Raw genomic sequence first — 15,644 nt, forward strand, 5'->3', positions numbered from 1 at the left:
AGATCACTATCACTATGTGAAATTGTGAATAAGCCTATCTGTATAATTATTTCGTGGTTTGTGTGGAAAATTGTGAGTATTTTTCCTTAAACAGACTGCTACTAGTCTACAACATTTCCTATAATCTAAAAAATGACAACCTACTGCATGAGTCTTTCACTTAGTAGATTGAGAAAAAGATAGATATATGCATTCTTACTCCGGTAGTAGAGAGACTATTTCTGTCATTTCGTATATTCTAAACCACAAAAAGGTCACCCAAACTTATAAAGTTATAACTATAAAACCAGAAAGAAAAAAAAGGGAAACAGCTTTATCCTTGATTACACCAGGATTGAACTAAATCCATTCAAGTCTAACTAAGTGAGGACTCAAAGGATGTTTGCACATTCTTTTTCCACATATCCCCTTTAATGTCATTTACTAGTTATCTATCATCTCAGATTATGTGTCTCTGTAATGTCATTTACTAGTTGCTCAAGAAAATATTAAGCTATTGAATATTTGGAGTAAGTAATCTTAAATATTATTTTAATGACACAGTGATTGATACAAAATGTGGAACATATTGAGGAGTTTTTCTGTTCTTAAAGAATTATTCTTGGTTGTTCTTAGCCAAATGAAAATGAGGAGATAGGTAAATGTTGTGAGATCTAAATAAGAATAAGTCATTACGAAAAAAATTATATTGTTCTTATTTTATAAATAATTGTAATAAATTATAAAATAATATGTGAGACCCAAATAAGAATAAATATTTTATTTGAAAATGTTGTTATCCTTTTTACCATTATTGTTACAAGTGTATAACCATATACTCATTGTTGTTTTCAAAGTTTTCCTTAGATCAATGCTTGTGAAGAAAAAAATAGGGGAATAATTATTTAATGTTTGGTATACATTTTATCTTACACCTGGCGAGTTAGGATCATCTCTTTTAATGGAGAGGCAAATGCTTCAAAAAGTAAAGAGAAATGTTACTTTCCATTACACATATATCCTTTTAATTATAATGAAATATGCACTTATCTCTCTATTAATGGAGAGGATCCCTACTTACACCTGGCATTAGGCTTTGGTTGCACTTGCAGAATATGTAAATGGGCAGAAAATGATGTAGGACTCATTGGAATTGAAGAAGAAAATGTGAAGTTATGTTATTGGGAAGGATTAGATGCCAAACTGAGTTGTTGAAAACTTTTGATCCGACTTCAATTAACAACAGTGACACCTCAGTGTATGCTTAATGATCTGATGTTTGACTCAACCATTTAGTTCAAACTTCAAAACTTTCAAATATTAGTCACTTTCTTAAGGTTGAACTACTACATCCCACAATTATGAGATACCCTATTCTGGTTCTGATATGAGTTAATAAAAGCTCAACCTACACTGTTGCTTTATGGTAATTTATTTATGCCGTGAAATTGGTGCCTAGCTTTCAGCTTTATAGTTTTCTCAGGTTCATGTAGACAGCAAAAGTTTCCGTGAGTCAAACACTCCAAACCATTCCTTAGGTGCAGTGACAGCTTTGAGTTTAGTTGTTCATATAGCAAAATGCCAAAAGTGGATAATTTTACTTTTTCTGAGTGATTAACAAAAGTAGCTATCTTCAGATAGATGCCATAGGCAAAGAAGCTTCTTTACTCATGCTATCTTAGAATAGTAAATTAGTTTCACTACTATCAATACTGTATTGATGATACAATTTTTTCAAAAATAAATGTCAGGTTAGGTAATAGTCACTTTGCTTATGCTATGGTTTTGCTTCAGAAGTGAGCTAAGGAATGCTATGATTCTTGTACTTCAGCAAACTATTACTGATTATTTTTGTGTCGAAATCAGAACCTTAAACTTTTCATAATATGTATAATTAAATTATGTTATTCTGTGAATTATTTCCATTTACATGAAAACAGGTCTCCCAATCCAAACTCATTATTCTGATATGTAAATGAACAAGTAAGTATGCATGTAATAAATGAACAAGGAACAAAGATGGACCAGTGTTCATTATTGAGACAAAATTGTCAAACCAGAAAAGGCCAAAATATAAACAGTTGAGGGTGCTTTAGAACATGATAACATAATTGAAGGAGATCTTTATCTATTCCAAAAATGACTTCAAAATAATGCAGCAATAATATAAGTATATATGCGGTTCTTGATTCCTACCTACTACACACCTTCCCTTTATTTTGTATGTAGGACATAGCCATGAATATAACATGGAAAGTTTTTTCACAAAATACATTGGTTCTCTGTAGGAAAATAACTAGCCCTATTAATCTTTTAGATATTAGGATGCCTATGTCAGTTGTCTGCAATAACGCATAGGATTGCCAATGTTAGTTGTCTGCAATAACGCATATAGGACAATTTTCATATTAAAATTCCTTTTAATGAGGCTGATCAAACAAAATCTAATCCACTCTAGGATATTTTCATGGCAGTATTGTATTTGTAGTTTTGTACTAGTTTTTCATTTTGTTAAGTGAATATTGACCTGTGATCCTGGGAACCTATAAATCCAAGCAGTACTGCTTTTTATACATCAAATATGAGACAAGATTTGTTTTCCCCTTGATTTTTTGGGATGTATCTGTAAGAGTATGTATACATAAAACATAAAAAGAAAGTAATAGATAAAGATAGTTTCATTTGTTGCAAGAGAAAATTGTCAAATTCTAATGTTAAAATAATGTAACTCAAACCCAACTCATCTGCAATCACATGGGATGGAGTTAAGGAAGTAGCAGAAAAAGGATTGAATGAAATTCAATGTGAAACAAAAAGAGATAGGAAAGAAGTAACACATGCCAAGAGAGCACAGAAAGTGGGGAGGATCCTCTTTAATTGGTCAATTTATTTTGCTGTCTTTCAAGGAAGACAAATCCTAAGATGCCTCTTTACCTTCTCTATGTACACTTGTGGAAACTTTCCCTTCATTCTATTATGGAAAAGTTTTATGCACTTTCATTTTCATCTAGGACAAAGAGAAGCCTTGTAGAGGTTAAGAGTGTCAATAAAAGAGAAAACAACACATGAAACAAACAAGTACTTGAAGTCGTTCTGCAAAGTACCATAGAACTTTGAGCCACTGCAACCCAATGAAGAAGTTTGCCAGTGACAACAATGTTTAAACAGATAGGTAAAATTATCACAATAAACCATCTTCTCAAGGGTGTCATTGTAATTCTAGTTTTACTCTCAACACCTAAATACTAAAGATTGAATTTTTTTAAACTCTCTCTATCCCTAGCTATCAATGTTGGAGTGCTTTCCGGCAATGAAAATCACCATTAGTACCTCATTCCACAAATCATTGAAGTATGATGATGATTGATTATGAATGTCCAACTTCAACTATAAATGCACCCTTTTGTCTAATGATCTAAACCATGAGTCTTCTCTCTCTTTTCTTTCTCAAACATACACAACCTCTCTTATATACTCAAAAAGACTCCTATGTCAACACTGAACCATCTTTTTGATCTTCCAGAACAGATATGTTATGTACAATGTGGATTCTGCACCACAATTTTGATGGTAATGAGTTATATAACTACAATTCTTGAGTTTCTCTTATTATATTTGCTTTCTCCTGTTTTCATTTCAATTGTGAGATGCAGGTAAGTGTCCCATGCAGCAGTATGTCAATGGTGGTTACAGTGAGATGTGGGCACTGCACAAGCCTCCTCTCTGTTAACATGATGAAAGCTTCTTTTGTCCCTTTACACCTTTTAGCATCTCTTAGCCATCTTGAGGTGATAGCTGACCTTTCCAATTTTATGGTTTGTTTTCTTTTAGTTGTTAAAGTGAGTCCAATGACCCACATATTAGTTAATGGTTTTTTTTCTTCTTTAAATGCATTTGTGACTTTTTCCACACTCTAGCCAAAAGAAAGTAGTCCAGAAGAGGATATAAACAAGACTTTGAACAGCTATAATGCTTCCATGATGACTTATTCTGATTGTGAGGAAGAGGATGTGATTCCAATTAACAATGTTGTGAATAAACGTATGTAAGGCAGTGGTAACTTTGATAAGTTACTTCAGTTTGAAGCTTGTTTTATTAACAAATATTTCCTCATAAATCTATAAATGAATTCCATGCAGCTCCAGAAAAGAGACAAAGAACACCATCAGCTTATAACCGCTTCATCAAGTAATGTTTTATGAAACAAAGTTGCATTTTATAGACCATAAACTTCAAACCATGGACTCTAATGTCAGTATTAGTTTAATGCAGGGATGAGATCAAAAGGCTAAAGGCTGAAAACCCTGACATGACCCACAAGGAAGCTTTCAGTACTGCTGCAAAGAATGTAAGGTTTATTTATTCAAGTGCATGGTACTAGTAGTTCAACACATTTTAATATTTGGCAGCCTTTTAAGATTGGTTAACCATAAAGGGTACTTAAGTAAGAATGATCCTGAAAATATTTGCCATTTTCAGTGGGCCAATTTCCCTCCAACTCAGTGCAAAGGGGATGATGAAAACTGTAGCCAAACAGAGCCACTTCTGGATCTAGACTCACATGTGGACCCTAATGATGCTGAGGTAAAAGCATAATCATTTTGTAAAGTTTAACAGTTTCTTCATTAATTAATCAGATAGTTCTCTTATAACAGAAACAAATTACTTCTGAAAATTAAAACTTGTTATTAGTAGGCACTTATTTGGTGTAGATAGTGTTACTTGTCCCTTTCACATATGAAGAATTGAGGTAGGCTCCATTGATTCAATAAAGAAGATAGCATATGCTTTTGATTAACATGGCAAGTTTTAACGTTTAGATAATTTAATTAATGTTCTAATTATAGGTAACCTTTAGAGATTAAATCAGTATGTGGTAGGAGCTGAGTCACCTTGAAATTTGAAGAGGACCGAAAAGTTAATAGTAACACTTAACTAAATAAGACAACATTGTAATACTAACATAAAATGCTAACTTTCTAAGGTAAAAATGTGGATGTGCTTCCCATACAAGGCTACCATTTATAACTTTGCCATTGTAATGATTGCATTATGATATTTGAAGTTTCAGGTCAATGAAGAAGGTCAAGGTTTCCGTGGAAGAAAGATTCCAAGGAATTCCATCTTGGGAAGGATGCCATTTGAATGAACAAAGCGTAGCATGTTATGACATAACAAAAGAAAAAGCTGTTTATTATCTTAACATTAATGTTGCATGTAAATTGATTTCCTTCTGAAGAAAAGATGCCATTGGGAAATGAAAACAATTATGGTAGAATTCTGACCTGACAATTTGAGACTTTAGGAAGTTCTTAATTGATAGTTTTACCTGACACTTCAAATTCTGCTTGAGCATATCAACTACATTCTTAGACAAAAGTAATACAAATCAATGCTGGATGATGTGTCGATAGTGTAAAGTCAGTACATTTTAAACTCTTTTGTGAAACTAAAGATTGTTAATCTTTTTTTGATAAGCCAAAGTTTTATTGATAAAAAAGCACAAGGGTTCCACCCTTATACAAATAGGAACTACACCAAGAAGACAACCTCAAGCATACCCACATCACATGCAGCTATAATGCAACAGATATTTAGGTTTTTCTATGGTGGGTGCTCATAGCATATGTTAATGATAAAGAGAAGCAAAGTATCATTGAAAAGTGAGAGAGATGATGTATTAAGTTTTCCAATAAAATTTGTTTTCTTTTGGAATCCTTAATATATACTCAAGTGCACATGACAAAAAAACTCATCTAGAAATCCCATTTTGTTGGTTTTATCATCCAGTTTTGCCGACCAACATCATTATGGTATGTTTTGATATTTAATGAACTATGAAATGAAATGAGAAGGAATGAAATGTAATGGATATTTAATGACTTACTTCGTTTCTTAAAAAGACAGTCCTTCACTGTTTAACATAGTTTCCACTGAAACCAAACTCAGACCAGTACTTGATACCACTTTATGATTTTGATATTAATAATTATCTGAATGTCCTAACAAGGCACAGAGAAGGAAAGGATTGTCCCTAATTTCTGAAGGGTTGTGCAAAAGTGGACGAACCAATGATTTCTCCAGTGTTGACCAAATTTGAGGACTATCCATAATTTCTCACCGCGGCAGATTTTCTTAAATTTTGAAGGCAGGAGAGAAGCTTTTAAGTTTAGAAAATTTTACAGTGACAAATGAATACACGGTACAGTGAATCTCTTTGAGGTAGACAAATGAGTCATTAATATTATTTGTTTTGGATTATGAATCTATTGATTGTCATCTCGCGTCTAAACTGAAAATTCATGATCTTTAACTACGCATAAAAACTTCCCACTCAAGTGACACCTCTTTTGATTATTATTTTGACCAAATTCAAAACAAAGATAGTGTATGGCATATCGCCAACTAGCATAGACTGAAATCAAATAAACCAATTTACAAGACCAAAATCATTTTTATTTTTAGGATTCGACATGTTTAAGCCAATCAAATAATAAAGGATTATTTTGAAAAGCATATATCCATATCTTCATCTACAGAATATCTACAGTTTATATATTTTCTATATATCTAATACCCTATATATCTTCAATCTACTCTTTTACTAATCTGCAATTCTGCACCGAAAAAGGAGGTTGTTCACAAATTTATATCCTCATATTAGGTACCTTTATTCTTAAGATTTTGTCATGTCATTATTTTATCACTAAGATTTAACTTCAGACTTTAGTCCACTAAGAAACAATGGATGACGTGTTTGGTATTTTTCTCGAGTCTGCACTCAAAGGATCTTTCCATTTTCGATTCTGTAAAAGCTTTAATTACATTGGTTTGATGTTTACAAAAACTAAGGGCACAGTTGATTCTGTTTCTTCCTTGGTACTATAGGCCCATCACCATACACTTATTAACTTACCATTTTACTTTACAATTAGTTACTCTAGACTTATAGTTCTGGCACTGAGATAATGTTTAGCTTGAGGAAGGAGGAACGCAACCAAATATGGTGAACATTTTTCCAGCATACTATACTGAATTCTAATCCTAAGGATCCCAATATCAGAGTTAATCGACACAAATACAGCGACAATAGAGCATTAAATATAGGAATAAAAATCCCAGCAACTGTCCTTGATATCTAGAAATTCATCGCACTCAGCAATTTGCCAATCAGTTGGAATTAATGTGTTTGAGAAAACGAACAATTTAGGTTGAAATCAAACTCCTAAGAGTCAGCTGGATATTGAATAATAAAAAACTGGAGTGAAATTTTCAATGATGAATTTTCATATCAAGTTCGTCCCCAAGTTAACACCATGCACGTTATGTAGAGAGGTTAATTGTAACATGTAGAGTAAAATCACTAGATTTTTACATACCTGTCACAAAACTTTGGCATTTCAAATCATATGATACATAAATATCAAAGGAGAGTTTGCATCACACTGACTACAATTTAATAAAAAAAACTAGCTAACATAAGTTGCAGCACAGGATACTGTCACAGTTGATCCGAACAAGCACATAAACTAGACCACTGCTTGTTGCAAAACAACATGAAGAAGAAGAAAAAAACCACGAACCATGTGACCAGATTGCAATTCCTTAATCCTTCTTAACTGGTATCAGTTTTTTCCAGAGCTGCAACAAATATACCATCAGTAAAAACAATAATTCTATTAGAAAATTGACACAGGAAAAAGAGACAGAGAAGTAGAAATATTACTGTTGTAATTCAGAAGCTTCTCAATGAGATCAACATGGGTCATAAGCATACGCCGACAACAATAGCGAACTAGCTGCAAAGCATCCAGTGCATCTCTGCATTCATCATCATGTTAATACTACTATATTTAAAATATAGTCACCAGTATCTATACACTAAAGTACCCTCAAGGATTTATGTGAGGATACAATGGGACCTAATATCCCTTAAGGTATGCAGTTTGGGAAAAGTAATGTTTATGAGGGAATACACTAACACTATGAAAAGTTTAAACCTCGAAAAAGGTGCAACAAGCAGAACCTACATCTATACTTCAAATTCTTATTCCCCCAATCAGCTCATCAGCAAGTTAGCTAAATCAGACATGTTGTACGCGTATTAGTGGATGTGGAAACGAAGATAAGATTGAAAACCAGCCATCAATTAATTGTACAAGTTATCAATACTGAGTTACAGATCCAATATAATTATAACAAGCAAATAACTTCTGAATAGTTCTGCAATAAACACAAATTTGTTTATCGTCCAAGCCGAGAAGAACCAAGGGGTTCTAGCAAATATATATAACTTACAGGGCAGTGGGCACCATGCACAGACACAATATATATATACACACACACACAAAGTGCAGTTTATACTTTTAAGGTAAGAAACCAACTAATCATCACCGGTAATGACAAATTCAAATCAAAGATTAATGACCCTATTACAATAGATACCTAAAGTCACCTTGGGAAAGCATGTGGACTACAATTTAATTAAAAGTAAAAGTGGTGGAAAAACACACAAATTCAAAGCCATCACATTCAACAACTCCCGCAAACACAAAAAGTCTCAATTAACACAACCTTTACCCTCTCATATAAGCCACAAAAACAAATTCGCAAGATGAAAATAAAAAAGTAAAAACCCATTCAATTGTTATATCTATACGATACCCAATATTCAATTTCAGCAATCATAATCATGCCACGTCAGAATCAATGGTAGCAAAGGAAAAAAATCCCCTACACCCAATAAGGCAGTGACGATAAACCCTAAATGTTTCCCAATGAGATAATGTCAATAGAAAATTAAAACCCCTACAGTCCTACACCCAATAGAAGGAAGGGGAGTGAAAACCCTAAAAATTGAAATAAATCATTAATTAAAAAATGAAAAATTGGAAGAAAAAAAAGAGGATTAGGGTACTGACCCTTCACTGTAATCTGCTTGAAGAAGGTCGAGATAGGAGTCCCACTTATTTCCGATGACCTAAATGGGAGAAAAGGAAACAAATTGAGAATTCAAAATTAAACAAAACCCTAAAATAATATCATAGTTTACAATTTAATTGGTTAATTTTGAGATGGAGGGAAAAAGAGAGAAGAGGAAAAAAGTAGTATTGTGAGGACAGTAAAGACCTTTCCACAGGTGAAACAACGAACAGGGATTATCATTTTCCTCTGCGATTGCCGTGCCCTGTGACTCTACTCTGCTGCAGACTCCAACCTCTGTTTGGTTTTTGTATACAACTCTTCGGCTAGTATATATTTTTAGGTTAAATTAAATTAAAACCCCTACAGTCCCTCTAAACAATATTTTTTAAATTAAAGTCATGTTGGATGCAATTATTTATAAAAATGTGATGAATATTTTTTTAACTTTAGGAATTATTTAAAAATCGAGCAAAAATAAAAGGGTGAAAATAATCAATTCAACCTTATATTTTATTGGCAGTGATGAATTTTGAATTATATAGAAATATTAAAATTGTAAATGGTACTACACATAATTAATTCAAGTATGTTTTTAAACTAAAGGATATTTATTAATTTTTAAAATTATAATATATGTGATTGACATAGGTGAAGCCACATTTACCATTTGCAGAAGTTCTTCTAAAGAGCATCTCAAGTTTAGGGGAAGTAGGCATGCTAATGGGAAAAATGTTTTTCCATTCCTAATATCATAATTTAATATTTGTGATACTCATATGGATATTTTTATTTTTAATTATATATTTATATACTTCATAATACTCAATATTAAAAATAATTTATTATTAAATAATATTAAAGTATATGATATATATAATCTTAAAATAATAATAATAATAAATTATAATATATATAATTAATTAAAAACTAAATTTATAAATTTGTGGTACAAATATGACGAGTATCATAAAACTCATTCTAACTCATAAGCTATTATAGTGGATGCTAGTTGCGACTATTTTCACAGGCACCTACATGTCAAATTTTTTTGTCATTCCCGACCTAAGATATTAGTTTATGTGGGGCTACTTACTAATTTATTGAATGTTTGTATGAAGGAAGAGATTTAAATTGAGAGAAATGAAAGATTTTTAAGTCATAAATCATATTTTATAATTCCATACTTTTACTTTTCTATTCATCGTGTTCTAAAATTCCTTGTATCAGTTTTATTTATATTTTTTATTGTCAATCAAAATGTGTATAGGTGATTGACATTATATTTTGATGGTGCATTATATTTGTCAATGTAGTGAAAGTAATGGGAGTTAATAATATTTGACATGCATACATTAATATATGTTAACATTTTGATGTTATAGCTTGATTTAGTACCAATAGATTTGAGTTTGTGGTTTAACGTTGTGGGGATTTAACAAAATGCATTATAAATGGAATAATTTGCAGATATTCTCTTTTTTTTATAAGATATGATTCCTATTGATGAAATTACACAAGCAGAAAAAAGATGTTTTGATAGGTGGCTCTATCCTAGTGTTTTAATAAGTAACATGTCACGTTGGGCTACCGATATCACATATTCAGTTCTAACAAATATGCCAACCTATTGTTCCGATCACGGGAAGAATATTATTTACTGAAATGCAGAAACAAATTATTTCGATTCAGAAGTAGGCCTTCAAAAAGATCGATCTCATATTCCCCTTCATAAATACTTTATTTCCTTCCACAATTCGAAATGTATTATTTCCTCAAGTAATCAAAGAGATACCTATTATGGCACAATTAACCCAACCCTTGAACTTCAATTTGATGTATGGATCATAACACTCTCGAGTTGCAATTTAAAGTCTTAAATGATCAATAACATATATTTATTATTAGGTGGATAGATTCTCCTATCATTCCGTCATCATCATATAAGAAAATAGAGAAAGAAAAAGAACATGTTGGCTTATATTTATTTTTCACCCAAGATTTCTACCAATTTTTTTCCATCCAAGATAATAAATTACAATCTTAACGAGATTATAATTTCATAACTTATAATCTTGGAGTTTATAAAATAAAAAATTAAAACATAATATCTATCAAATGCATGCTAAAGGTGTAAACAAAAAAATCTTAACTTGAAAGGTTCAATTTGTTCAACATATTTAACTGTTTAAGATAAGATATTTAAAAGTTTGATATAAAATATCAATCTGTTTAAAACTCTAACTTGACTTAACAATTTATTTAAAAATTTATTATAATATAAGATATTTAAACATTCTCATGCTTTTAAATAAGCTAATAGCCATACATTAAAATTAATAAATCTAACAACTTAATATCAAATCAAATTGTCTACATGATTTACCTATTTTGTTTTTATTTTATGTATATATTATATAAAATATTTAATATAAATATATAATAAAATTACAGATTAATCGGGCTCAATACATTTTTTAAGAAGGTAGAGCTTGACATTTTTATGTTAAATTGGTGTTGTGAGAACTCCTTGTGTGCTTATTAAAAGACTTAGTCTAATATATTATATACCAGTTTGTTTCCAACAATGGTAAGGTGAAACCAAGAGCATAACTAGTGAGTAAAAAAAAAAAGGATTTAATTTATTATTTTTATTAAATTATATTTATTTGTCATGCATGACACACAGCACGGAGATAGGGGGATTCCAATATTGTCGTATATCTTCCACAATCTTGAAAAGTAAAAAACATAATAATATTGCAATCTATAGTCTTGAAAAATATTTATTATAAAAAAAAACTGAAATTGGTTTTGTAACCATTGATGGTTTCAATGCAATAATAATAATAATATAATAAATAAATAATAACCACCTCTCCATTTTCTGGAACACCCACCTCTTCGTCCTTTCTATTCTATTCACCAATTCCCAATCTATCTATCATTCATCTTCCCCTTTCCTTAACCTTCCTTTGCAGATCTATATCTTCCTCTCATATTCCATTTCACCCAATTTTTGTTCTATGTTATTTTTGGATTGTCTTTCATCTTCATGTTTCTGACTCAACTTTTTTTACCGTTAGAAAGCATTATAATCTCAAGGTATTTAATGGGTTTTTGTTTATATTGGTTTTTCATTGATTCTTATAACAAAGTTTTCTCCTTTTTAGTTTCTAATGTCTGATTGCTTTGTAGATGGAATCTCAAAGGTCGTGAATATCAAGGTAACCTTGTCTTGTCATTTTCTGTTCTGTCTCTAGCCATTTAGTTTGTTATTCAATTGAGATTTTTTTGTAATAGGAATGAAATGAAATATTTTGAAGTCCTTGCGATGATCTGCATGTTATTTCATCATCCATTGACTAAGTTTTCAGTTTTGATTTCATATATTGGATTGGTAATTCACCAGAAAATTTCTTCACCTTTTTATGCATCCATTTTAATGGACATTCATCAGATTTGTTTGGATAGTCTATTGGTTCCATTTCAGTTATTCACAATACCTTATGTTGAAATAAAAGTAATTGGGGTGCTAGTTTCTGAGTTTTTATGAGTACTACTTAGAAAAAGGGATCAATAAAGGGATAGAGAGCATACATGCCGATCCACTGATTTATGGGGATGCTATCTATCTTCTTTTGCTACTTTTTGTAACAGTTTTAATGGATTTTGGTGAAATTCAATCATTTTTCGGGGCAACTTATTGTGCCATCGTACAAATTGCTCCTATTTTTTTTATTCTGTTCAAATTGGTTATACTTATAAAGGAATTTGTATGTTGTTTGGTTTTTGTATGAACTTCTAGATGATTTGGTAGATTGAATATTTCACTAATAACCTGTCAACTAGTAGACACAAAAATATTTGGAAATCCTGTTGGTGGGAATGAATCATCACAGCTTGCTACAAAACCGACTTGCTAAGCCTTGTAATAGTTTATTGGAAAATTTGATAAAAGTCTTTTTGATTAGACCCACCAACTATCCTACCTCTTCAAGCCATATAGTTTAAATTGTTGTGATGTGATTGGTAGTGCTAAAATATTTGATGTTAGTTTTTTATAAGTTAAAATTGATATTAACTCTTCCATTTATCTCCATGTAGATATTTATTGGCTACTTTAGTCTTTACATAATTTGAGTTAGTCAAGTGCATTTTCTTGGACAATGTTGGGTGGCAACAACGGCAACCCTGTGCTTCCTGTTTTCCTTGATGAGACTCAATTTCGGTATCAAAATACAGCAAATCAGTTGCAGCTGTTTGGAAACTGTTAGTTTTCTCTTTATTTTTTGTCATGTGATAATAGAATGGTTCTTTGGATGTGGTTGTCATACTGGGTTAGTGGGTTATGTCTTATTTGTTTTGCTGAACCTATATTTTTTACTATAGTATGTTTGTTTTTATTGGATCAACCTTTTTAACATTACTTACGATGACTTCCTTTTACTTTATTTTTACATGACTGTCACTTTCCATTTCGTACTCATTCTGCTCTCCTTCATTTCCTTTTGCCACAGGCATGACGACGCCTTCTTCTGAAAAATGTGAAGGAGAGCAATATTTTGGTTATTAACTTGTTTTGTTTATGCATGTGTGTATCTCCTCTCCATTTTGCTTTTGTGCATTGTGTGTGTCTGCTTTATGTTACAGGACAACATCAGTCAATGCTGTTTTATTGCTACTTATCCTGCATAATCTCTTATATATTATGATGTTGAAAACATGAAGTCTGTGGGGAGTGTTGAACAAAAATGTTTTGGTTGCCTATGCCATATGATATTTTGGGGGAAGTATATGTAATGTTATTTAATTTTTATATGGACTTTTCAAATTTTCTGAGGTGGCCATGGTTCATATGAACTACAATGGCCCTTGACATGTCATTTGCATGCACACTGAAATGCTTGTAACAAGAGGCTATTTATATTACTTGTATCATGTACTGTGTCTGTAATCTTGTTATTTTGTTTCGTGAAATACTTATTTGTTTCTTGTTACTAAATAATTAGCTCAACAAATTTATATTTTTTAATTGTTCTTATATTTTATCTGTAGTTTTACCTTAGGACTGAGTGATGAACATGCAATATCTCTTGCAGTACAAGCTGGATGTGGTGTTGATCCAGTTAATTACTTTGGAAACGAGCATATTAATTCCATGAGTCAGCCTAATAAACAAAGCAGCGAAATGGAAAATATCTCAAAGCAGCAAAAGCTTCAGATTTCCTTAAATTACAACATCTGTCAAGATGATGCTAATCGACCAGGAATCATTCCAAACCGTAACCCTGTTTCAACTGGATTGAGGCTTTCATATGATGATGATGAGCACAACTCATCTGTCACGTCTAGTGGCAGTATGAGTGCCACACCTTCAATCATGTTGTCCCTTGGTGACAATATCAGAGCTGAGCTTGATAGGCAGCAAGATGAGTTGGACCAGTATATTAAACTTCAGGTATACATTATAGCTGCTCTCTTCTTTCAATTCATGATGTTGGTTACGGGATATCTTCTGGTGCAAATGATTTATGCTTAAAATATTTATATTCTTTAGAAAGGTATGCATGCTAGCTTGTGGCTTTCGCTTAATCCAACAGGAAAACGAGGAAATTATATATGTACTCTTCAAATTGCCGAGTCACAGTTTTGTATATTGGGGCCTGTGATCAAAAGTTCTGAAATGTTTTTTTGTTTTATCTATTACGCAATAATACTTCGAACTTGAAGTGGCACTCCGATAATGGAGTTATCAACTGTACATGATTCTGGTTCTAGTACTTTTCACTTTCCTGAGATTTTATTTTAATTCCTTTATACGCAGAAGGAACAATTGTCAAAAGGTGTAAGAGACATAAAGCAAAAACACATGGCTACTCTCCTTACATCCATTGAGAAAGGTGTCTGTAAGAAGCTAAGGGAAAAAGATGTTGAGATAGAGAACATGAACCGGAAGAACAGGGAGCTAGCAGAGAGAATAAAACAGGTGGCTATTGAAGCACAAAACTGGCACTACAAAGCAAAGTATAACGAGTCAGTTGTCAATGTGTTAAGGAACAATCTCCAGCTCGCCATTTCACAAGGAGTCGAACAAGGGAAGGAAGGGTTTGGGGATAGCGAAGTTGATGACGCAGCATCATACATAGATCCCAGTAACTTTCTGAGCATCCCGGTCGCGCCTATGAAGTCTACTTCCAAGAGCTGCCAAGGCATGGAGAATATGAGTTGCAGGGCATGCCGGGCAAAGGAGGTATCTATGTTGTTAATGCCTTGTAGGCACCTGTGCTTGTGTAAGGACTGTGATGGATTTGTGAATGTTTGTCCTGTATGCCAATTGATAAAAACTGGAAGTGTTGAAGTCTATCTGTCTTAACCCACAAAGGGCTAAGTATTAAATATGGAAAATATGTCAATGTTCTTTGTGATTTAACTAAAAGTAAAACTATTTGTGACTAATGTACCAAGAGGAAGTACTTATCACTAAAAGTTGACTACTTCCAATATATTTCTATCCAATTTTTCTTGTGTTATCTATCTGCCTTTCTTCTTCCTCTCTGCCCTTTTATTTATGCAATGTTTTTTTTGGGTACTACGAAGTGTATTTCCTCACCTTTTTGGGTAAGGAACTAATTTCTTTTGGGGTTCGTGACTGTCCTTCCCAACAAGTATCGTTCACAAGAATTGGAATCATCGACCTTGGGGATCCACTGAGGCCTTCCATCACTTGACCAACCCTTCTT

General features: G+C 32.2%; 2 protein-coding genes across 4 annotated transcripts; both read left to right on the forward strand.

Annotated features, from left to right (window-relative positions):
* On the forward strand, window positions 2,817-5,321 carry LOC109349911 (axial regulator YABBY 4-like). Its single transcript, XM_019590968.1, has 7 exons — window positions 2,817-3,549; window positions 3,633-3,767; window positions 3,897-4,020; window positions 4,119-4,167; window positions 4,252-4,327; window positions 4,459-4,563; window positions 5,051-5,321. The coding sequence occupies exons 1-7, from the start codon at window positions 3,469-3,471 to the stop codon at window positions 5,126-5,128; spliced, it is 648 nt and encodes a 215-aa protein (XP_019446513.1). The 5' UTR covers window positions 2,817-3,468; the 3' UTR covers window positions 5,129-5,321.
* On the forward strand, window positions 11,777-15,434 carry LOC109349186 (probable BOI-related E3 ubiquitin-protein ligase 2). 3 transcript variants are annotated; one of them, XM_019589896.1, is made up of 5 exons: window positions 11,778-12,006; window positions 12,100-12,128; window positions 13,009-13,173; window positions 14,004-14,362; window positions 14,729-15,434. In XM_019589896.1, the coding sequence occupies exons 3-5, from the start codon at window positions 13,071-13,073 to the stop codon at window positions 15,275-15,277; spliced, it is 1,011 nt and encodes a 336-aa protein (XP_019445441.1). In that variant the 5' UTR covers window positions 11,778-12,006; window positions 12,100-12,128; window positions 13,009-13,070; the 3' UTR covers window positions 15,278-15,434. The 3 variants fall into 3 exon arrangements, with proteins under 3 accessions (XP_019445442.1, XP_019445441.1, XP_019445443.1); XM_019589897.1 differs by lacking the exon at window positions 13,009-13,173 and having other exon boundaries at window positions 11,777-12,006; XM_019589898.1 differs by lacking the exons at window positions 11,778-12,006; window positions 12,100-12,128 and having other exon boundaries at window positions 13,045-13,173; window positions 13,960-14,362.

This window comes from Lupinus angustifolius, chromosome LG06 (assembly GCF_001865875.1).
Source record: "Lupinus angustifolius cultivar Tanjil chromosome LG06, LupAngTanjil_v1.0, whole genome shotgun sequence".
NCBI classification, from domain to species: domain Eukaryota; kingdom Viridiplantae; phylum Streptophyta; class Magnoliopsida; order Fabales; family Fabaceae; genus Lupinus; species Lupinus angustifolius.